This window comes from Ursus arctos, unplaced genomic scaffold (assembly GCF_023065955.2).
Source record: "Ursus arctos isolate Adak ecotype North America unplaced genomic scaffold, UrsArc2.0 scaffold_17, whole genome shotgun sequence".
In the NCBI taxonomy this organism is placed as follows: Eukaryota; Metazoa; Chordata; class Mammalia; order Carnivora; family Ursidae; genus Ursus; species Ursus arctos.
Genome location: NW_026622841.1, coordinates 50458880 through 50483983, shown reverse-complemented (window position 1 = coordinate 50483983; position 25104 = coordinate 50458880). Strand labels below are relative to the sequence as shown.

At 39.8% G+C, this 25104-nt stretch overlaps 1 protein-coding gene across 5 annotated transcripts in view; it reads left to right on the top strand.

Moving 5' to 3' along the window:
- LPIN2 (lipin 2) overlaps positions 1 to 25104 on the top strand; it is an 83232-nt gene that overhangs the window by 28900 nt on the left and 29228 nt on the right. For all 5 annotated transcript variants that reach the window (XM_026496042.4, XM_048218591.1, XM_026496041.4 and 2 more), the window contains exons 2-3: positions 16340 to 16540; positions 22800 to 22895. In XM_026496042.4, coding sequence (XP_026351827.1) covers positions 16349 to 16540; positions 22800 to 22895 — 288 coding nt within the window. In that variant the 5' untranslated portion in view covers positions 16340 to 16348. The remainder of the gene's footprint in view (positions 1 to 16339; positions 16541 to 22799; positions 22896 to 25104) is intronic.

Sequence of the window (25104 nt, the reverse complement as noted above, 5' to 3'; positions counted from 1 at the left end):
TATACATTCTTATCTAATTGAAAGTAGGGAAAATAATTTTTGTTTGTAATTTTTCACTCTTGCTGCTGGTTCTAGAAAAATATTTTTTATTTGTCCCTTCTTTGAAACCTGTTGCATAATGTAGAATCATTTTCTGAGCTCTTTACTTTGCTTAACCTGGGATACTTCGGGAAGATAGTTTTCAAAGGGTGGAAATAGCAGTATACTGATCTTATTTTATTAAAGTACCATTTTAACTCTGTGATAAAATCATGTTTAGAACTTTGTGTGCCCTTGGTGTACTATCTTAATCCTAGCTGTATCTATGTAGAAAAGACCTTCATCAGAAATTTGCTTAAAGTGAATCCCAGGAAAACCTGAAGGGAGAGCTGCATAATCTCTAGAATGTTACTGTGTTCTCTGAGACTTATCTAACTCCACTTGAACTGCAGATAGAGAGGCTGTCCTAAGTTAGAGGTCAAGGGGCAGTAGTTAAGATTATAAAAGCCATCTGTCATCTTTTATATTCTAACAAAGCATGAAGTCATAACCATTATATACTGATAATTCAGAATTTATTGGAAAAGTAATTCTTTTAGGGAAAGTGAGGCAGGAGAGGAATAGGAAGTACATCCTTCAATTCTGTTCACTTCTCATGCAGTGAGGTTTTCAAGAGGGAACTGGGAGTTGATTCCCTTGCGGTAGTCCTCAGACACACCTTGATAACCTGCCATTTGGGGGTCTCTTGGGGCTTTAAAAAGTACTTGTACTTATAATCTAGGGGCGGTGGCCTGGTCGTCAGGATTCCTCAGAGCTCCGCAGTGATTCAGGTGGCAGCCAAGGACAGTGATTCCCAAGTCTGACCAACCCCTGGAACCCTTACTGAACTTCAAATACCCCCCCAACCCCCAGACATTTCTCAGACAATTAAAGGGGTAATGGAGCCTAGGAATTGTTTTATTTTTAAAACTAAACTACAGGGGGTGCCTGGGTGACTCAGCTGGTTAAGTGTCCGACTCTTAATTAATTTCAGCTCAGGTTATGGTCTCAGGGTCCTGGGATTGAGCCTGCATCAGTCTCTGTGCTCAGTGGGGAGTCAGCTTGGGGCTTTCTCTCTCCTTCTGCCCCTTATGTCCACTGCTTGCACTTGCTCGTGCTCTCTTTCTCTCAAATAAATAAATCTTAAAAAAAAAAAAAAAAACTAAACTACAGACTTTATTCATATTTTATTCCCCACTAAAGTCCTCAGTTTGAGATTGTCTCTTAATTAGATGGAGGTCATGTATTTTTGGGAGGAATACCACAGACATGATGTCATATCAGGAGTTCTATGATGGCGATGTGTTTTATTACTGGTGAAGTTTCCCTGATTCACTTGATTAAGGTGGTATCTGGCAGGTTTCTCTACTGTAAAGTTAATGTTTTTCCTTTTGTAATATATGTCTTGGGGGGGAGACCTTGAGAGTATACAAATATTCTGTTTCTCCTCAAACTTTTGTCCTCTATTTTTAACATCCATTGCATGTCACAATTATTACTGTGGTGTTCTAATAGTAGTTTTCTATTTCCCTCATTCTGTAGTAATTGGAATTCATCTTTAAGAGAAAGCTGGCCCTTCTCCCTCCTTATTTATTAACTTACGTCAGTGTGGACTCACGAGTGTTTTATCCTGTAGGTAATAATCAAATACTGTCACTATTTAGTTGCTCAAATTGTGTTAGCTCTAGTCATTGGGAGCTTTTTCACGTTAGCTCCTGTGTTCCTTTAACATATCCCTATTCTCTTGATTTTGAACAATTTCATACTTTTTGGCACTATTAGATACTCCAGCATCAACTTGTATTTCCCTGACTCCAGCCTTGGGATTAACTACTTCTCCAAGGAGCCTTGGTTCTTTTTATTAGAGAATGGTATTTAGAAACCAAGATCTGGGGTCTAGGTACGCTTGTTGCTTCTACAGTGTCCTTGATTCTAGTATTCCTCTTAACAGAGAAAGCTAGAATGTTAAATGCATTCTACCCTAGGCATAAGCACATCAGTATTTGTGCATCTGTCCATGAGACTTCTGATTCTAGTCTAATACCGCAGAGTTTGTTTTAGACTTCCCTCTAGGAAATTGTATTTTTAGAAGCTTCCCAGGTATTATGATTAGTCAGACATGGGGAATGTTAGCTGTGGGGTACATATCTGTTAGGTATTGTGGACCCAAGCTCTTGTGTCTTTGTTAAGTAGTCTTCGTTGACGAATACTCCCTTTGTTGTTGAATCATCATTGCTTTCCACTCCTGGGTTAGTCATCATTTCTTCTTACACTGAAAAGAATTTTTGTCACTCCTCCCCCTTCTAAGGGAACTCAGCCAGCTAGGAGAGAAAGTCCCCAGTTTTTTGTAGTGGAGTGGAAACCAGTCCAGTCTCACGGCCAGCATTTTTACAAAACTTACCAGAGAAATTGAGCGCACTTGAGGGAATGTTTAGTGGTTTGAACACACAGGGAGGCCATGTGTATATTAGTATACACACAACCCACTCAAATGATAGAAAGTTCACCATTTCACCAGAGCCAGATTTATTTTAATCCTTGAATTACCTTCTTTTTGATAAGGCAGTATGCATTCTTTTCTAAAGCACAGCATTCTTTCTAAAGCAGGTACTTGGTCCGTCTGACGTGATAATAATCCTTCAGCCTGGGCTTGTCGAGGATGTTTAGACTGAACTTTAGGCCCGCGCGTGCTTGTTAAGTTAGTAGTGGTAAGGTTGGTTAGAGTAGGTGCAGTGACCTTCACGTTCTACTGGAGTAATTCATATGGCATGTTCCTACCTGAACTTAGCAGGGTACCATAAGGGGCTTGAGGGACTTTCAACCCAAGGACTTAACACAATTGGGACAAGTTTAAAATGTCAACTAATTCATCTGTGATATTAACTAAGGTTTTTGGGGGTACATGAGAAGAAGATGAATTTAGTTTAACATGTCTTTCCCTAGACCTACAAACTACAGGAACATGTTTATTTGTTCCCAGTCTCACGGCTGTTATTTCAACTGTAGAAGAGTCATGATGTCAATTCCTGACATCTAGGTCAGTGAGTAAATAGAACTTCAAATAAAGTCAGAATGTTTCACAGGAAATTGTATCCTACCAATGTGTGGACTAAAGTGATAGTCATCATTGAAAATACAACGTAATGGTTTCCTTAGAAGCTTGCTAATAAGATTGTGTGCCTTTCCTATGTGAAAGTGAGCCTAACAATCAGATTTCCTGTTTTATGTTAGAGTTGCTTATGGTTATCAGTGATAAAATAGGTTAGCCACAGTTGTCTCATCCTAGAAAGTTTAGGATGAGAACATGTTCCTTAAAACGTGTATTTATGACTATAATGTTAGTCATCCCTTTAGGGCTATTCATAACAGAAAGCTTAACGTTTTTCCTGTATGATAGCATGTCGAAGAATTCTCATGGCCTTCTAGAAGCATTTATGAAATTCCTACTTACACACGACCCTGAAAATTACTAAACTTGGTATTAGTGTGTTTAGGAACTTATGGTTCCAAGATACCGTAAAAAGCCTGGGCATTTGAGACAGCTTTTGTCTATGTAACTGTTTGGCTCTAAGTAAATTGCTTTGTCCCCATATAAGTTGGCCTCAGTTTTTTTGCTAGGATAACGCATATGGCATCTACCTTACCTCATTGTGAGGATTAAATGAGATGAGGTTTATAAAATGGCATTTGGAAGGGATAAATGTTATTGCTCTCTTCTCTTTTTTTCCCCATCACTTTCCCACGGCTAACACTAGGAAAAATATGTAGTAAAACATCTGAATTGTAGGTTAGGTTATATGTGATTTTTTCAAGGATACGCATAGTTTCAAAAGTTACAGTGTGAGTAACCAGAAAGTTTGAATTTTCAGTAGTGTAGGTGAATCTATTTTAAGTAACTCGCACATATGAAAATACAAACTTGTAAAACAAATTATTACCACTTTGTAAAATAATTTAAAGGATTTATTTTAATAGCAAACTCCTCCCAGTACACCATAGATATTTTAAAAACAAGAGCTGCAAAATCAGCCTTGCAAAAATACATCTAAAGCAGTCCCACTCCTGAGTTATTTACCCAAATGAAATTATGTTCACACAAAAGCCTGTATGCAAACATTTTTGATGGCTCTATTTGTAATCGCCAAAAACTGGAAGCAAGCCAGATGTCTTTCAGCTGGTAGATGGATAAACAAACTTTGGAACATCTGGTAGTGGGATGCTATGTACTTAACACCAGGAGACAAAATGCTGATATCTGCCACAGTATTGATTGATCTCAAATGCATTATGCTAGGTGAGAAAAGCCATAGTCAAAAGGCTACGTACTGTATAGTTTCATTTATGTGACTTTCTAGAAAAGGCAGGGATTATAGAGACAGAAAACAGATCAGTGGTTGGCAGGGAATGGGGGAGAAGCATCGACTACAAAGGGGCAGGGGGTCATTTTGGGAAAGAATCTAGTTCTATATTTTGGGTATGGTGGTTATTACATGATTGCATGGTTAAAACTGTACACTAGAAACGGGTTAATTTTAGTCTGTGTAAAGTACACCTTCATTCTCTTAAAAAATTGATTTTGAATAGTTCAAGGTGTAGCTATTTGAAATTTTAAAATTGCATTTCCTAGTAGACTTGGCATGAACGTTTAGCCAGAAGTGTTTTTTTTTTTTTTAAAGATTTTATTTATTTATTTGACGGAGAGCGAGTGAGCAAGCGAGTGAGAGGGGGAACACAAGAAGGGGGAGTAGGAGAGGAAGAGTGGGAGAGGAAGAAGCAGGCTCCCAGCAGAGCAGGGAGCCCCATGTGGGACTCTATCCCAGGACCCTGGGATCAGGCCCCAGGCGGAAGGCAGACGCTTAACAACTGAGCCACCCCGGTGCCCCTAGCCGGAAGTTTTTATATGCTGATAGGTATAACCATTTAAACTAATGTTGACTAAGTAATAGTTTAATGTCTTTCATTATTAACTATAAATAGAATCTTAAACTCATTACATTTCTTAATGATTTCACTTGTATGTTTCTCTCTGGTCTGCAGTCAGGTTAAATGTTCTGTAGCATAATCTGTTGCCTCATGTACGGGTAGATTGGGCATAGTCTAGGCATGACAGGAAAAAACGTGAATTAAATTATCAGAAATTGCCTTCATTTCAAGGCAGTATTTTGTAATTTGGAAAACGAAGGGAGAAGTGACGAAGAGAAACACAAGAACTATTAAATTTTATAGAGCTGCAATAGTCTGAAACGATTTTGGTCACAGGAGTGACCAAAAACCATGAAGCAAGTAGCTAGGGCCCACCTCTCCTAGTGTGCTGCTAGCCGCTTTAGGATCTAGGCAAGGAATACATACTTCATTATGCATAGTGAAATCTAAAGATATGTGTAAAATTGAGCATTGAGTTTTCCTTGATCTGTACCAATTCTGTTGTTACATTGCTGAGCATTAGGAAAATGGAACTGTTGATACCAGCTGTTTACCTTGAATGCTGTGCCTTACAGAATTCTGAAGTTGGGCATTTTCATGTAAGTAGACTCTGTAATAGGAAATGATAACCTAAGATCTGTTTCACGGTGTTTTCTATAATAGTCTTTGGTCATGGTATGATCTTTGTCACCTTCCGGCCTTACCGCTGCCTCAGCTGACTCCCCACACTGACTTCCCCTGACAGCCCAGCAAAGTGGGCTCTTCTGCACGTTGCTCTGGGACTGCTCCTGTTCTTCAGAGTGATCTGCGTGTATGTCATTTGTTCTCACGGGGATATTTTTAGATATATCTAGAGGTGGGTGTTATTTGTAATTGTCATTCACATACACTAGATTTATGCAAGTTTTTTTTCTGTGAAGTCTTAACCAGCATCTGGAGAAAGGCATTAGTTTCGGAATATTTGAACATTGTTTTTGGAACATTGGGTTGGCCCCCACCATTCTTGGCATTTTTCTAAATGTGTGGCTTTGTGAATATATACACCTATATCTTCATTTACTTCTTGAATTTCTCTCATGTAGGTTACAGTACAAAACACGGTGTATATTTCTCCCTCTCCTTGCTGATTCTGTTCACTGGATCTTGCATTCATCGATCCATACATTCATTGGTCTGAAAGTACTCGTTAAGAACCTCTCATTGCTAGGCACTGTGCCAGGCTTTAGGGAGACCATGAATCATACAACACTTTTTCTTTGTCTGAACTTAGAGTTTGGAGGTGGGTAAACAAATGACTGCAGTGTGGTGCGTGCCTCTGTGCTGTGGTGGGGAAAGGGCAGGGCGGGGTACCTTGGATGCACACAGCCACAGACCCCTTGTCGCTTGCTGCTTGCTTAACCGTTGAGTCCATGCCTCCCCTCGCCCCATCTCTCTTTGATATTTTGGATTGTGCTGTGTTCACAGTCTGTTGTGGGCGTACTTTATTCCCATCTCCTCTTCATCCAGGAAGACTAAAACCTCTTTGTTCCTCTAATAAAAGAGTAACAGCCAACAGTAGTAGTTGGATAGATTGAGAAGAAAACTTAGATTGGATTTTGGAGGATTGTCCAGAAAATTATTAGGCCAGTAACTGGGGTGGGAAGTGGGAATTGATGGTTTTTGAAGATGAAATAGGGGACACGGTCCTTCCTTCAGTTGTACCTGCTGAAAAGCCAAAGCAAATATTTGAGTAAAACTTGAGGCCATCACTTGGGGGAAAAATGTATATTGCTGTGGCGGCAAAGTGTCCTCCCTTTTTTCAACCTTACTCAGCCCAAGATAATTGTTCATTTGCTTTGTGGGTAGTGAGCATGGTGAAATCATAGAGAAGTGAGCCCAGTAAGCAGAAATCTGTGGTTGCAAACTTCCTTGGAGGGAATACGTCGCGACGGATTAGAAATCTGAATTTATCAACTCTCCAGCCAAACTTAAGGCCAGCCTCATGTTTTCTCATTTAAAAAAAAAACCCAAACTGAAAAAAAAAATTGTCAAATCACAATGTTGTACACCTGAAATTAATGTAACATTGTGTGCTGACTATACTTTAAAAAAAAAGTTCTGAGTTCAGGGGAGGAAGGCTTTCACTAGTTTTCTGAGGGTGCTTTTTTGGTGGTGGGGCCGGGGGCGGGGGTTATAGAGAGTTCAGGTGGCTTTATTGGGTCAGAATCAGTATCGCCTATCTGTTTTTAAGTCCTTTGTTGGTAAACATCAGAAATGGACACTGAACCAGGCAAACAAAGAAACTTACGATCACTCATGAACCAGAGAAGTGATGAGAGGGCAAGGAGTGGGGCTGTGTGGCTTCTTAGTGTCTTGAGCTGGTGGGCCTTCTGGGTTATTGCTCAAGCAGCTTAGCCAGATTCTTGTCGCTTTGGCTTTTCATACACACTTAAGGAATACCTGTCTGGGTCAGAGATCTCCCTACCCCGCCAGTCAGCTGGTGCCAAGGCTCAAGTCCCAAAGCACAGATACGGTTACCAGGGATTTACTCCTTTGTTTGGAGGGGTCTCTGAAAGATGAAATCATTGTGATCCAGGGAGCCTTATTATTACCCTCTGATCTAGCCCCAGTGTATCATGGATCTGTTCAAATTTCAAAACACGAATATTGGGTCAGAAAATTTCTTCTCACCTATTCATCCTGAAGGTTGATGTTGAATCGGAGAGCTATTGCTAGGAGAGCAGTCTTCCCAGATCAGAATTTTTGTAAACGAGGGGCGCCTGGCTGTCTCAGTTGGCAGAGCACGCGACTCTTGATCTTGGGGCCTTTTTTTTTCCTTCAAGATTTTATTTATTTATTAGAGAGAGACAGCCAGCAAGAGAGGGAACACAAGCAGGGGGAGTGGGAGAGGGAGAAGCAGACTCCCAGCGGAGAAGCCTGATGTGGGGCTCGATCCCAGAATGCCGGGATCACGCCCTGAGCCCAAGGCAGATGCTTAACGACTGAGCCACCCACGCGCCCCCTTGATCTTGGGGTCTTAAGTTCAAACCCCATGTTGGGTGTTGAGATTACTAAAAAATAAAATCTTAAAATTTTTGCAAGAACCACTGCCAGTCCTAGAATTCAAGTTTTATAAAATGATCAGGTCAGCTGTTTGTTAGGATGTGCAAAATTCAAGGTCTGTTTAGTTTGGGTTACACATCAAGGTAAGGACAGGATACATACTTTAGCCCATAACAACTCGGTTTTCTCCAGCTGAATCAGGACTGGGGGGACAAAGTTCATGCAGTAGAGACTGAGTTAGTTCCCAAACCTGGATGCCTATCAGAATCATGGAGAACTGATCCTCTCAGACCCCACTTCCAGTTTTTTATGTCTGTGTTGGGGTCCAGGAATCTCCATTCTTCAGCACCAAACCTTGATTCTGTTACAGGTGGTCTGAGGACTGCTGTTGGGAAATAGTAACCTACAGTGTGGTCCTTGTCAGTTTTCTTCACTTAGCAGGAAAAAAAGTTGGTTAGACCTAAAATGGTCCCTGACTGTGCCTTCTGAAGTGGAGGCGATCGGGTTGTTCTTGTTCAGAAAGACAGCTCATAATCTACAGGGAACTAACTAGAAACCCAGATGCTCCAAAGAACACCTCATCCTGGGTAAATCTGTGTCTCTGGAAGGAATCTTCTGAGGTTAGACATCAGCCCAGAAAGATTGTTAGAATTCCCCTGTACATCTTCTCTGAAGAAAGGTCCAAGACAGCACCCAAGGGCTTAAGGCTTCTTTTTTTTTTTTTTTTTTTTTTTTTAAAGATTTTTATTTATTTATTCGACAGAGATAGAGACAGCCATCGAGAGAGGGAACACAAGCAGGGGGAGTGGGAGAGGAAGAAGCAGGCTCCTAGTGGAAGAGCCTGATGTGGGACTCGATCCCATAACGCCAGGATCACGCCCTGAGCCGAAGGCAGACGCTTAACCGCTGCGCCACCCAGGTGCCCCAGGGCTTAAGGCTTCTTGTAGTTCATTTTATGATAGACCGATTTTGGAGGTAGCAAAAACAGGCATGGAATTTTATCATGGGATCTCTTGCTTTTATGTGGAGCTATGCTTCCCTAACCTGGGTCATCTTCATAATCAGTTATTAAACTTCAAAAAAATTCAAGAAAATTCGTATTTTAAAAAACTGTTAAGGATGATATTCATAAACAAAAAATTTTGAAGTAATGCAGTAAGTAAAATTTTTGAAGTTTAGCTTGAGTAGGAAGTTCCCCACAAATTCTGCCCTTTTTATTTCCATATTTAAGTTGGTTTATTCATTCATTCAGCAATATTTACTGAATCCCACTATGTGCCAGATGTATTTCTAGCTTTGTCTAGAAATTGTGGCATGATCCCAACCAGCTGCTTCCTTTCCCTCTGTCACAGGCCCTACTGATTCTCAGTCTTCTCTGCACTTCTGCCTTAAGAGCTGTGCTGTCTCTTACTTGAATTGTTTGTACAGTACTCCGGAATTTTTCTGGGAGACACTGGGTTTTAGTTTACAGATTCTGTACATGGGATTGAATGGTCCTAGAAATGAAGGAGACCCCTGTTTCAACAATCGCAGGACAGAAGGGGACCTGCTGTGATCTTGAAGAGACTTCGGGCAGTGCATTTTAGAGCTGCAGCTGTCAGCATTTCCTCATGGACTTTAGTTTCAAGGAAATCAGATGGACCTTAGTGCACCATCTACTTTGGAGCCCTGGGGTAAGGCCCGCCCTTCACCGAGGGCAAGGGCTGTTCTTATGCTTGCGGCTATTTCCTGTTTCTTATTTTATAAAACAAGAATTAAAAGGTGGCTATTTATAAAATAAGAAAAATTAAACAAATTAGCATTTTGTTATGATGGGGGATAAAAAGCTGAGTGGTATAGAGTAAGGCATTTATTTGAATTTAAATGGCCAAGAATGTCTTCTCCAGGAAAGCTGGGTTCTTTGTCAGGGTTAGTGTCAGTTGTCTGTCCTCGCACAGTGAGGACAGTTTTTGTATAGTTTTGTGTAGTTTTCCGTTACAAATGTCTAGCAAAGTAGTAACCACATTTAGTTCTTTGTGATCTCCATAGTGTCTGCTGGCCACAGACTAAATGTTTTAGAAAATGTCTTAACAGGATGTGGGCAAGTCCTCTGGGGAACTTTTCATTTGCAAATACCTAACCTCCCAGACCAGGGAGAAGCTTGCAGCAGGTGCTGCTGTGTCTGCTGTTTCTGCCTTTCATCTCCTGCTGTCAGAGTTCAGTTCTCAGTTGATGGTGCTCTCCAGGTTCATGTTGACTACCTTTAAGAGACTCTGGAATTCCTGGAGGACTTAAGTACAACTTGAATTCAGCCCTGAGATCTCTCGTCCTCAGGGTTACCAGCTCACCTTGAGAGCCTCATGATTTAAGCTACTGGTAGGAAGTAGCAAGAAGGTTGGGATCCTGAGTCACAGTACAGCTGGGTTCTAGTGAGTAATAATGGAAAGTAAATACCTTTTGTTTCAGCCTTAATGTAAAATGAAATGAAAAATGTCTGCCTTACATAACCTAAATTCTCTTTTTGAAGATCAAATGAAGTATGTTTGAGAAAGTTCTTGGAAAATCTTAAGTGCTACTCAGAGGCAGAATATAAGTCTGGAGGAGTTTGGTCTAGGAGTATAGGTGTAAGCTGGAATGTGTACAAGGCAGCACTGTTCTGGTGTTTGTTTCCTGAAGTGTCTAGAAGTTTCTCTTCCCTCATAACACACTCCTCACATCTGTGAGCAGAAGGTTAGAATGTTCAGGGCAGGTTCTTGGATAAAAGCTGTTCATCTCTGTCCACAAGCCCCAGCCACACCTGATCTCCCAGGAAGTGTACTTCCTAATCTTGAAATGCAGGCCTAGCAGGAGAGAGTTAGTAGTCAATGCTACCTCTGGTGATAGCGTGTAGATGAGACTTGGAGGGCCAAGTAGCATTAAGTGAAAATAACATTCCAGTTGCTAGAAGCAGCCCACTTGGAACAAGAGATCGGGGGTGGGGGGAACTTACCAAGGCTTTTAGGATCCATGCTTAGAGAATTTCTGTCACTTAGAGATGCAGTTAAGGACATAGGCTCTAGATTTAGACTTGAGTCTAGAATTAGACTTGAGTTTAGAATTAGACTTGAGTTTGAATATTGGTTTTACCACTTAGCGTGATGACATTGGACACTGCTGAATCTCAGTTTTCTCATATAAATGGGAATTTTGATACCAGACTCCAGATACTGGTGGAAATTACAGGAGCTAATGTATAGGTTTACATAGCATTTAAATTTAACATGTGATGAACATTATAACAACTGTAGTTGTAGTACTGCTCACTAGTTGATAATAGTATTGAATAACTGTATGAAGGTAAACTTAAAACTTGGGAAACAGATTATGATGATGTAAGTAGTTTGGAATGTATCCATTTTTGTATTGATTACAATTTAGAAATTGTGCTATTTTAATAGCTCCTATATCTCTTTTCCTTAGCAAAAATTATTTTCGATTGAACATACCACCTTAAAATAATTTGGGGCAGTTTTTATAGGAAGAGGATCTGTACTTGAACCTATTTACTGATGGATTCTATTTATAAATCTCTACTACATATCATGATGGTTTATTTAGTTTCTCTGATGCTCAGGAAAAGCTGCTAAGCAAATCTTTAAATTTTTGGTAAACAATTGAATCTTGAAAGCTACTTTTATTCCAGATACTAGTGTATGTTTACTTTAAAATGTTTGATAAGAAAAATCTGATAGTGGACACTATTGAATTTTATGCATAAAGGGATATTTAGTTTCTAATAAGTATTTTAGTTAACTTCTGATTCTTTCCATTTTTAGTTGTAGTGATGAGTAAGTTCCTCCCTGTCTTGGGAGCTCCCAATATTTCCCCCAGCTCACGGGAGCCAGTGCCTGCACCGAAACACACACTGTACATTGTATACACTATCAGGTCCGTCTGCACCACTATGTCTAGTTTTGGATCCCACATTTAAAGTTCTCTAGTTTGTCATAAAAGTAAAGTAAACCCAGTCATCTTAGATATTTTAAGGAAGAAGAATGCTTAGCCCAGAATAGATGAGACCTAGTTACGGTTGTACAACAAACTCTTCAGTGTAAGTGGTATCATTTAGAAGAGGGTGGCACATATCCATCGTGAGTTCTATTGGACATAGTAACTAGGGCTGTCTGATACAGTTATGAACTTCTTGGTGAAAGGAGTGAGTCTTTGTCAATGAAGTACCACAACGTTGAAAAACAGTATGGTAGTTATAACGTTTAAGAAGATGCTTGTCTTAGCTCAGGCTGCTGTAACAGACTACCACAGTTTAAACAACATTTATTTGTCATTTGGGGACTGGAAAGTCCAAGATAGGGTGCTGGCCAATTTAGTTCCTAGTGAGGGCCCTCTTTCTGGCTTGCACATAACCATCTTCTCTCTGTTTCCTCGCCTAGTAGGGGAAGAGAACACGAGCTCTCCTAATGAGAACATTAATCCTATCTTGGAGGTCCCACCTCTTGACCTCATCTAAACCTAATTACCTCCCAAAGGCCCCACCTCCAAATACCCTCACATTGGGGGTTAGGGTTTCAACATAAGAATTTGAGGAGCAGACACAAACAGTCCATAACAATACTTAATCTTTTTAAGCCTTAATTTTATTATCTTTAAAAATAGAAATAATATTTACTCATTCATAAGGTGGTTCTGAGATAATGCATTTTGGTACATAGTGGGGTACAGAGTCAAGCATCTGACTCTTGATTTCAGCTCAGGTCGTGATCTCGGGATCAAGCTCTGGCTCTTTGCTGGGTGTGGAGCGTGCTTGGAATTCTCTCTCCCCCTCCACCTGCTCCTCCCCTGCCTTTAAAAAAAATTGTTAAGAATTTGGTATGTAGTAAGCTCTCAAAAAATTAGTTGCTGCTACTGTGATGATTAACTTTACCATATTTCAGGGATGTGCTAGAAGTGCTTTTGGTATTTGTTGAAAGACTGGACTAGGTAAATACTTTCAGTTCTAAGAATCAATTAATGCATGTTTATATTTTTCTTTGTGCTTGTGAGCCTGAAGATAAGGATGCTGCTCTGTGAACATCCTTCAGTTCCACATTCCTCTTTCTGTATGGGCATGTTTATGTCCGTCTGCTTTCTGATATGTATGTATTCTTATTCTGTCTTTGCTTTTTCTCTGAATCTGTCTCTGCATCCCCTCTCTTTTATTCTCTGTCCCTGTCCTTGAATTTATTTTCTCTCTTCTGTTTTTTCAATCAGTCGCTCTAGTGAATAATTTACAATATATATTATTTTGCTATGTTTTTAAATTTTTGTTCTATTTCAAAAGGTAGTGTCTTCAGTGAGGTGTATCCCTGACATGTGACTGGGTACTTAATCGCCTGTCTGTCTGCCCCTGTTCAGAGTCCCACTTTCCCAGGCATTGAACAGGACAGGTGTCAGAGACCTGAGTTTGTTCTCACTTAGCATTATTAGGGCTAGTGCTAGGCTGGACATGTAGGAATGAAGTTTTATGGTGTTAGATAATGCTTAAGGAAAGCAGCTGTTTAACGTCGTGTGTACAACAGCCAGGTGCTCCCCCCCCCAGACATAACCATGAGGGAGCCCCCTTCCCCAGCTTAGTTGGAGTGCCCCTCCAGCAGAAGTGTGCCCCTCATTCCCAGGGTGTAGCGAATGTTATGGCAGCAGGACTCCCTTTTGTTTTCTCAGCCTTCATAATACAAACAGAATTGTTTAAATCTGCTAAGACAAAAAGCAGTCATTTGATAGCATATATTTTTCTACATTTAGCAACTGGCAGTTACACAATAGACTTTCTTGTATAACAGCACATCCTTTAACCATGGTAATTAAAATCGTTTTGAATAGATGTAGTTACACTTAATTATGGATCCTATGCTCTAGTTGATGTAAGCTCGTTACACATTTAGTTTGTAAGACTTGTTTTATGGCTGAATGGAGATGCTTGAAGTTAACATTTTTCAGTTTCTTTTAAGAAAAGATGTATATAATTATATAATTAGGAAACTTTTAAAAATTTGTAACAAAACTCATTTTTAAATTGCCACCAGTCAGTCAAGCAGTCATACAAAGATTGACTACTTGGGTGGTGGTTCGCGTACGTGCTGTGACAAGCAAAAAGCATGTGAACATATATTACTTACGGAATATGAACACGATACATGCAGCAACCTGGATGAGTCTCCATAGCAGTAGAAGTGGGAAAAGGCAATCACAGAAGGTTATATACCATATGATTCCATTTATGTAACTTTCTTAAAAATAACAGAAATGAAGAGCAAATCAATGGTTGTCAGATTAAGAAGAGAGTGACTGAAGTGGCTGGGTGTGGCTTATAAAGGCCAATGGAATAGATCTTTACATAATGGAAATGGTCTCCATTTTACTTGAATCATGTGGTGGTGCACTAGAATTTTGCAAGATGTTGCTGTTGGGGAAACTGGTTTAAAGGATACAGGGGATTTGTAGTATTTCTTAAAACTACATGCCTGTGAGTCCACAGTTACTGCCAAATTAAAAAATACTAATTTTTAAAAATGAGGTGTGATATGAATATTCTGATGAAATAGTATTTCCTCCCGACACATTTCTCTTTTTTTGTCTTATGTATTTATGGTTCATTTGATCATTCTGTATTCATTGAAGAAATCATTATTGAACACTTGCCTAATTTGGCCTTACCAAATGAATTCTTCTAAAACTGTAATCACACCAACTTGTAACTGTTTTGTAAAGGATACTGCCTCATTTAGTAGTCAGTTTAGCAGCTAGTTTACATCCTCGAAGTCATCTCTTCTGTAGATAAATTTGGGGGACTTGGTAACAAAACACTCAGAAAATTTTCTGGGGTAAAATTATTGTGGCTGTGCTTAATGGTGTAAAACTGGTGGGTCTTGATGACACATTCATCTGTGTAGAAGAGGAGAAAAAAATGTTTTGAGTGGAATCTGGGCACTGCCAGCAGGCACTCACTCACCTGTGAGGGGTAGGGTGAGCTGCTCTGGAGGCAGATGTCCGGGCAGGTCCCTAAGTTTTCTTGATGGAGTAATGTTCTTTCTCCCAGTTCAGCTTTGGACTTCTCCGACAACATGGAGTGTGATCTCTAGTAACTTTTCTGAGCATATAACTTGGAGCTTAAGGCTCCTGAAAAGCTGAGTTTAAAGAGACAGCTGTGCTTATGATGAACGACCTAGAGAATGATCTGTCTCTTCTCTGGTTCAGTAAAAGTTGGCCTCTGGATCAGCCAGAGCTGTGGAGGATCTCGTTTGGTCTGTGTCCACCGGTCCCCCAGGAGAATGATTTTTGCTGAACTGTGCTTTGACATAATACTAGGGGTGTCGGTGTCTAGTGAATGAAATGTGATATTTGATGGCTGGAGATGAAACTTGACAACCTTAGGACTGAAGGAGAGCTATTTTTTTCTAATCAGTAAAAGTTGAGGGAGATTCAAGGAGACTTCCCCACTGGTCCTCAACACATACTGTATGGTGGGCTCCCCAGCCTGTGGTCCTAGCTGTGAAGCCACAACAGATGTGGGGCACAGGGGAAGCATTTCCTCTCATCCCTCAGCCCTAGTCAGGAGCACACCCCTATCTTTCCTTGACCCTTTCTGGAGGACCCTTTTATAGCCTAGCGATCCTGCTTTGACTAATTATTGTTGAGCAACAAGATTTAAAACCTTTTTCTGTGCTTTGTAGAACATGATTATGTGTTCCAGTGAGTTGTATTCAAGCATTGAGGGGGGATTTTCAATAAAAGCAATGTTATAAATAAGTTAGACCCAGTCTAGCTCACCCAGAGTTTATTTAATCTAGCATGTCTCTGAACCATATTCTGTTAATAGTTTTGTAGAAAACTCATCTCTCTTTCACTTGTCTTCAGCAGAAACATCGTGTTTTCTGGTTTCTCCTAGAGGTGACCATTGGTCATTTTTTCTGTTTGGCTGATGTGGTCAGGGTGGATGCAGTTGCCCCACGTTCCCAGTGATCTTGGGCAAGAGGGTAGTAGTGGTAGTCTGGGTTCTTTGGTGGTTCTGTGCAGATTCTAAACTTTTGGGGGGGGGGTAGCTGGTAGGATCTGTGATGATGGAAAAGAAAAGGGAACTTCTGCATGTGTGAGGCCCTGGCTGGGACAGCCTCTCGAGATAGAAAAGGACCACCCGATTTTGTCCTTGCATGGAAATGTGTAAAAACAGTGGTAACATGAGTCTAATTGGTTCAAAATCAGCAAGGTTAATGGTAGTATGTAAATGGTATACAAATGTGCAATGCCCTCTAAAATTACTGCTGTTTTTTTCTCTGTCATTAGAGCCACAAATTCATTGTTACTATCTCATCTGATTTTTTTTTTTTTTTTTTTGTCTTTGTAGTTTCAAACCATGAATTATGTGGGACAGCTGGCTGGGCAGGTGATTGTCACTGTGAAGGAACTCTACAAGGGCATTAACCAAGCCACCTTGTCCGGGTGCATTGATGTCATTGTGGTGCGGCAGCAGGATGGCACCTATCAGTGCTCGCCTTTTCATGTTCGGTTTGGGAAGCTGGGGGTCCTGAGATCCAAAGAGAAAGTGGTGAGTACAGAGGACAGCTTGTTCTCAAGAAGGGTGAAAGGTTAGATAGTAACAGAATAAATTATTCTTATGTGCTTTCTGGGTTCCCCCCCGCCACAGTGGGGGTGGGGACGGACACCTAAAAGTAAAATGTCTTTAGAAAGTTTCTTTACCTTACACAGCACTTTAAAATATTTAGGGGAGGGATGCTTGGGTGGTTATGTGTCTGACTTTGGCTTAGGTCATGACCCCAGGGTCCTGAGCTCTAGTCCTGCATCAGGCTCCTTGCTCAGCGGGGAGCTTTCTTCTCCCTCTGCCTGCCACTCTCCCTGCTTGTGTGCTTGCGTGTTCTCTCTCTCTCTCTGACAAATAAAATAAAAACTTTTAAAATATTTGTGAATGGTATAGACTGATGTAAAGAATACATTACATTTATTTAAACAAAATTAATGCCAAGTTTGTTTTGACAAAGCTGTTAAATCTTATTTGTATCTAAATTTTGTTAGTAATACCAGGACTTGTCTTGAGATCTTACTAAATGCACACCTACAGGCCATAGGCTTGTTGGCTTTTATTTATTTAGGGGAAGATTGATTCAGAAAGAAAATAATTTGTGTTGGTTTTCCTTTTTCTTACATCCTCCACCTTCAAGTAATGGAGAAATGGGAAGGCTCGTTAATGTATTTGATGTCAATCAAGTTAGAACACTGAGCTGGTAATAAAACCTTGCAGGTTTTATTAGTAGTATTTTTCTCTTCTACTCTTACCCCACATTATCCACCTGAACAACATAGGGAGATTTTGTCAGGATTTTAAAGTACAGTGAAAGATCCACACCATATTGGGGCACAGAACTATGTGTTAGAGGACCACTGGCATAAGTTGGAAACCTCTATTTCCAGATGTTGGCTATTTTACATAGGTGATCTCACTCCTTAAAATAGAAATTTCTCTCTATTTTAATTAAACTTCGGTTGTTTTGAGAACGGAAGAAAACTTTTATAGGTTTCATACCACCAGATATTCTCCCTTCCTGCACGCCCCCCCCCCCCCCAACACATCTTTTTTTCTAGGTGTTATAAATCAGTTCTCCACTGGAGAGCCATGTTGCAGGGTGGCAGGGTTTGTGTGGTCTGGCCTCTGTTCAGTCACCCTTTGGAAACGAAAAGCAGTCACGCAGTTCATTTAGTAACTTGAAAAGTTTCCATTGCAAAACGCTGTTCAGCCACAATTAGGCTTCTTGGAATTTTTTATTTCTTGCCAGTAACACTAACCTATAGTACTTTCAGACTTCATCTGCCCTGGGAGAATCTGTACCAAACTGTTTATGCACTGAAATTTCCCATTAGCTGTGCAAGGATCTATTCATAAAATGGCTTATGTGGCACTTTTGTTTGTTCTTCTGTGATCTGAGTTTTTGATCAGCAGATTGGTTAAGTCTTCTGGCCTTTCAGAATGGAATCTGCAGGCTGCTGTACATGTAAGCATTTGTGTATCTGTAAGTGGTGTCTGGATAGACAGCATACCTCTTTCTACATGCTGTATGCCTGTAGATACAGTAGAGTTTCTGTACAAGGCTGCCCAAATGGTGTGTTAAAAATACCTTGTCACACCCTTGGGTTTTAATAGGAATCTATCCATGAGACACAGGAAAAGAGAAAATTACTTCTTTTGCACTAGTATCCCAGAAATCCAGAGGATGTGTTTGGGAGGAAATTTGGCTATTTAACCGAAACACAGCTTTCCTGTGACAGTAAAACCAAAACCATGTCTGCCTTGAGATACTCAGGCATATTTGGATTAACTATTTCTTATTTTAGGTCACTTTGGATTAGGGAAAGTTATTCATTGATTTTAAACTAAGATCCCAGTTATGGTGACACCAATGAAGTAGACTTGAAATCATAATCACCTTTAAGCCTCTGGTTAGGGAGATACAGTATAATAATTTTCCCACTGTCGTCGTTTGTTCTTATTTGATAGAACACCAATACTCCCAGTATAATTTATAACTCAAGAGTTGAATTTCAGAAGGTAAACCTGCAGTTGATATTTTTTAAATAGAAATTTTGTTGGTTTAACACGAAACTAATGATTACTTATCGAAGTTAAATAACGCTGTGTATTAGACAGCAAGTTTCCATTGTGGGTGACAAAAATCCACCTTGCACTAGCTTAAGCAGAAAAGGGAACTTATTGGCTTGTATAACTAAAGCTCAGGGGCATTTGAATTAATCAGGGCTTTATGTAGTGTCTGAGGGTGTTGCCAGCACTCTTGTCTCCTCCCACCTCTCAGCTCTGCCTTCTTTGTGCGTGTGCTCTCTAGTGCAAGATGGCCATAATACCTCCAGCTTACTTCCCCGGAACTCAGCAACCAGAGTAGAAAGAGAGCTGTTTCTTCCTACAGAAGCATCAGTGTTTAGTCTCCCTGACAGACTTGTCAGTCTCCCTGGTCCTGTAGCTGGGGTGGAATATATTGATCGGCTTGGCATGGTCAGCAGTCTCACCTCCTCACTCTGAAGCCACACCTGAAATAGATGGTCTGAAATAGAGGATGGATAGATCCCCAAAGGACACACCAGAGCTATTCTTACCTGAAGAATGGCATGCCAGAACAAAGTCTGCTATAGCCAGTATTTCTTTTCTTTTTAAGATTTTATTTATTGGAGGGTGGGAGGGAGGGAGAGAGAGAATCTCAAGCAGACTCCCGACTGATTATGACCTGAGCTGAAATCAAGAGTTGGCAGCTTAACTGACTGAGCCACCCAAGCACCCCTACAACCAGTATTTCTAAAAAGCAAATCAGTTCTGTTTCAACATCTCAGTCATATATATATATTGAGTAAGATTAAGCCGCAGGGTAGGAAGTATGACTATATAGATGTGAGTGTTGTTTTAGAATCCAGTTTACAAGGAGTAGTAAATTAAAATGAGTATGCCAGTTTTCCCACTGCTGTTGTCTTTTTGATCCTATCCAGGATCCCACATTGCTTTCACCTACATTCTCTAACCATTCTGTCTTCCCTTACAACCTTGACTTTCGAAGAGTACAGATGGTTATTACATAGATTGTTATTGGTTATTATATAGGTGGTTATTACATAGATTGTCCCTCAGTTTGAGTTTGTCTGATTTCTCATTTGGGGAAGAATAACACAGAGTGAGGGTGTGCCCCTGTCAGTGCATCATCTCAGGAGGCCCATCATGGTGCCGTGTTTTTCATTACTGGTGATGTTAACTTTGACCCCTTGGTTAATGGTGTGTGTTAGGTTTCTTCACTGTAAATTTATTTGTGGGAAAAACTTGAAGACTGCGCAGATACCCTGTTTATCATCGTATTTCCACCCATGAATTTTACCATACACTGATGAATTTTGCCTGTAACAATTATTACGGTGGTGTTTGCCAGATGATTTTCTGTTTCCATCCTTCCTACTCTGTTTATTAATTGAAATTCTGCTGTATCAAAGAGCTCTCTCCTGTTAATTATTTATTTACATCAATATGGACTTCTGAATATTAATTTACTCTCTGGGTTATAATCCATTATTATCATTATTTAGTTGATCAGATTGTCCCAGATTTGGCAATTGGTAGTTAGCTCCTTCAAGTTGAGTCCTTTTGAAATGCTCCCGTCATTTTTTGAGCACTTTGTTACTTTCTGGCTCCATAAGATATTCCGGAAGAATCTACTTTACCTGCCTCAGCCCTGGAATTAATTAGTTTATTTCTCTGAGGAACAGTGGTTCCTCTTATTAGAGAATAGTGTCTAGAAACAAAGAATCTAGTCACTATGTGTGCTCATTACTAACTGAGGTGTCATTGCTTCTAGGCCCCAGTGGGCAGAGCCGGAAAAATCTATGTAGATACATGTACCTACATCTGTCTGTAAAAATCATGAGTTCCCACTGATTCCAATCCATCACCAGAAGGTTCTTCCTCATCTCCGGTATTTGTGACGTCTTTCTCTGACAGTGAGAAACATGCCTCTTATTATATAATGTTTACTTGTTCAGTCCTGGAATATATGTAAAATAATTTCAGAACTGGTAACCCATATCTGTGATTTTTTAAAAAAATTACTACAATATTTGTTTTTGGTTCTTCTTGTCTTTAGACTTAAAATACTTAGTCAGAATACCATTTTCCACTTAGGTTAGTTTTCTTCCTTACTCTGCAGTGTGGTTATGTTACTTACATATAGGCTTTTTATAACAAGCATTTTGACAACATATGTCAGTTAATGACTTTCGGTGGCTTGATGTGACCCAGCAGTCAGTGTCAGAAGGGATAATTAATTGGTCCTCACTGGGAAAAACCCAGCAGACCATGCAGTTGTTCCCACTGTAAGGGCCTTGCAAAGCTAAATACACTTAGGTTGTGGACTGCTCTGTTTATATTTCTATATATTTTAGTTTTTATGTCCCCTGAACCAGTCTAAAACTGGAATTTACAAGTTTATCTGTAAGAGTTTTGAAAGTTGGGGGGCACCTGGGTGGCTCAGTCAGGTAAGCATCTGCCTTCAGCTCAGGTCATGATCTCAGGGTCCTGGGATCAAGCCCTGTGTCAGGCTTCCTCCTCAACGGGGAATGTGCTTTTCCCTCTGCCCCTCCCCTGCTCATTCTTGCGTGCGTGCTCTCTTTCTCTCTCTCAGATACATAAATAAAAATCTTAAATTATTCATTTAATATTATAAGGTATTTAAAGGCATTTATTCATAGTCAATAGATGAACAACTGCATTATTTTTAAATGATAAGTATTTAATATTTCATAGGTACACAGTTCTTACTTTGCATTGTAGTACAGATCATTAAAATGGGTAAGCTGAAACCAGGCAAAACAAACTTAATAATAACTGAGAAAAATTAGGATTTTCCCATGATTTTTATAAATTTTTGTCAAAACTTAAAAAATTTCTGTTACCGGTGTGCCTGGGTGGCTCAGTCGTAAAGTGTATGCCTTCGGCTCAGGGCATGATCCCATCATTCTGGGATCGAGCCCCCGCATCGGGCTCTCTGCTCTGCTGGGAGCCTGCTTCTTCCTCTCCCACTCCCCCTGCTTGTGTTCCCTCTCTCACTGCCTCTCTCTCCGCCAATAAAGAAAGAAATAAATAAAATGTTAATATATTTAAAAAAATTTTTAAAAATTTGTTACAATTGCATAAGAAAATGAAAAATAATAAAATGATGTTTAGTACACTGCAATTTAAAACATTAGAAACATGGAGAACTAAAGTGTCCTATTTCTTGTAAAATAACTAACCAAGATGAGTTGGTTTGAACAGTGCTTGTCTTGATGTAAAACTCCTAATATGGAACAAGCATCTTTTCTTTGTCTTGGAAAATTATCGTACTCTTTTCTGAGTCTGGATCAGCTTTCAGGTTTTCATCGCTGAAACATTAAATATCATGATGTATGTCTGCGAGTTCCTTCACTGTGAAGTGTTTTTCCTGTGTCACTTCCTCTGGGCCGTCTTCATCCTTTTGTCACAACCACTTTCCTCCTTTGTGTGGGTGAGCTCACCTTCACCAGGTTCCTCTGGCTGCACACTTGAGTCTTTCAAATGGCAGCAGGGTCACCATTCCTGCAGTCAGCTATTTCTTCTCTAACTGTTGACACTCAGTTTGAATTTTACTTCCAGTCTTATTACTCTGTTAGGTTAGGTTGCACTTTCATCTTCTCCAATTTCCTCTTAATTATCCATTTTTATAAAATGTCACCTGGGTTTATCAGTGGGAGACAAGGAGACAAGTACAACTATAAGCTTTGCTGTCTGTGCCTGAACTGAATAACCTATATGCTTCGACTAGTCACCAGCAGACTTTGAACAGCGATGTGATGGATTACTGATCATGATGGGCATCTGTTTTTATGTAGTGATTTGTAGACAGGAGAGCGGCCAGTGAAGTTTGTGCTTTTCTGCAGTTACAGTTAACATTCCACAGTAACTGAAATCTCTATTTGTCTGAACCATGCCAGGTGAGGCCTGGCTGTGCTCACATGGTTTTCGACAATTATATTCCCCGTTTTATGCCATTTGGGGAATTAAATAAGTAAAATATTATATGTCCTAAAAATAAATGATAAAACATTTTCTTTCCCTTCTTATATAACATCCCCTTCCTCCCCAGGTCTGTTTAGTTTTTCAGGGTAGGACGGTAGGGCAGGTAGCGGTGTTTCTCTGGGACACTCAGTCTAGGAACCTCAGTACTCACTTTGGCTTGGTTTAGGTTCAAGGAAAGTTTTAATACTAAATCACACTTTGTTTCTCCTCTTAGATTGATATAGAGATCAATGGCGATGCAGTGGATCTTCACATGAAGTTGGGTGACAATGGGGAAGCTTTCTTTGTGGAGGAGACTGAAGAGGAATATGTAAGTTCTAGTGGGTTACACCCACTTTACACATTGTACTCAGGCCTCCAGGACCTGTCGCGAAGCAGAAATGTTCAGCAGTTTTCATGTTCATAGAGGTGATTGTTACAGGTAAAACAAGCTTTAGTTTTAGGCCGAAAAACTAAGCTGTCAGGAAAGAGCTTAGAGGAGTGAGGAACTTTTCTCTTCACCAAGTGTCAGGGTACAGAGAGCGTGTAGAACGCCTTTGCACTTGCACTTTTTCTGTCTTTAATGAGCTTTCTTATTTAGTATCTGTTAGAGTTTACACCTTGACTTGAATACGTTCAGTTCCGCCTAAATAATGAAGGCATATCTCTGCAGGCTGTGTTTGTACATGTGTGACCTTTAAACCTGGAAAATGTGTGTACCATTTTGGTTAGGGATGTTGGATCTCTAACCTTGAATAGTCTTGAGAATTAGTTTATTATGATCTCAGGAGATTTAAATTAATTGGCCTGTATATTTTTAAATTATTATTGCATGTTTGGCTTCTTTCAGTAAGAGAGCACAGTTTGTTCCCTCCCCCACCCCCACCCCATGTATCTACTGATGTGAATGGTGGTAAGCTGTTCTTGATGGAATTAGTGTGGGTCTTAGAAGAGGCTTCATTGCAGCTTTTATTATAATGAACAAAATCTCAGCAAAAATGATAACCTTCAAGTTATTAAAGATACAGGACTACTTTTGGGGGTTTTAAAGATGAACTGCATGTTGGATGTCATAAATTCACAGAAAAATGTCACCAAAAAATAAACAGTGCAGAATGAGATTGATTGTTCATCATTTTTAGAGAGAAGCCAACAATTTAGATACCAGTATGTAAAGCAGCATTACAAAGTATGATTATGAAAGGGAATCTTTCCAGACTGATATTTCTTCTAGTACCTTAATTACTTTCATATTACCTCATTTGTGTTTACTTGGCCTAAACGAAGTTTTTCCTCATCAAAGACTGAAGCAAAAAGCAGAGTGAAACAATAAATGAGTTATCACAAGAATAAAATATTTTTGATGTCTTCCTTAAAATCATGTGTATTTCAGAACAGTGAATGATTAGGCTTTGTATAAATCAACAAGTGAGAGGACTGGGTTACTGGTAGTTCATTACCTGATTCTCATGGTCCGTTCTGATGATTCCATTTATAACTCTGCTTAGCAAGGTTAACTTGCAGAGTGTCAACTTTTCCAGCCTCTCTTTCCTATTCCATGTATCATCAAATTGTTTAGATTTTCTTTAGAATAGTGTGCTCTCAAAAAAAAAAAAAAGTTAATTCATCCAACAGCATTGGAATTACTACTCAGTGTCACATGCTATGAATATAACATGCCCCAACTTTCCAGGAGTTTATAGTTTTAAAGGGAGTAAATGTTACCAAAACCTATCTGTCTTCCATTTATTTACATTTTTGCTTCTGTTAAACTTTGTTCATCTAAACTGTATGTTGTCAGCTTCCTTTTCAAGCCACTAGTTCTAGATGTACCCCTGTCCTTTTAATAGTTGCCCAATCATCCGTAGTGTGGGTGCACCACAGTTTAACCATTCTTGTTCTGACAGAGGTTTACTGTCAGACACTGCATACACCCCCATACACTGCAGACAGTGCTATAACAGTACTAGGAAACGCCACCAGGGACAAAACAGCTTTTAAAAAGTACCAGTAAACTTTATTTATAACAAGGACCAGTGAATTAAAAGGCCCTAGAAGTTAGAGACCACAGCCTGTCACTTGAGTGCCCTGGGGGCATGAGGAATAATACCCTGTTACTACAGTTTCTCTGTAAGTGTGTGTTGCTGGTGAACACAAATTTTGTTTAGATAAACGAAATTTTGCCTTCAGGGTAATATGTCTACTAAAGCCAAATTAAAAAGCTTGACTTAGAACAATTATGGAAACTCACTCATTTTCAGGGCTGTTAGGTAAAAATTTGAGTATTCTAAGTTATTCGAGGTTAATTTATACCTCTATTACATACCTTCCGTTTCCTCCATGATACAAAGGGATGAAGTCAGTAACTAAGAAGTTAATTTTCTGAACAGCAGACTTGATCATTTATTTGGTATTAAATTACAAGTTTAATTGTTTCTTCTTTCTTCATGTTTAAAGATTACTTTAGAGAGAGAGCACACGCACAAGTGGTGGGGAGCAGAACAGAGGAGGAGGGAGAGAGAATCTCAAGCAGACTCCCC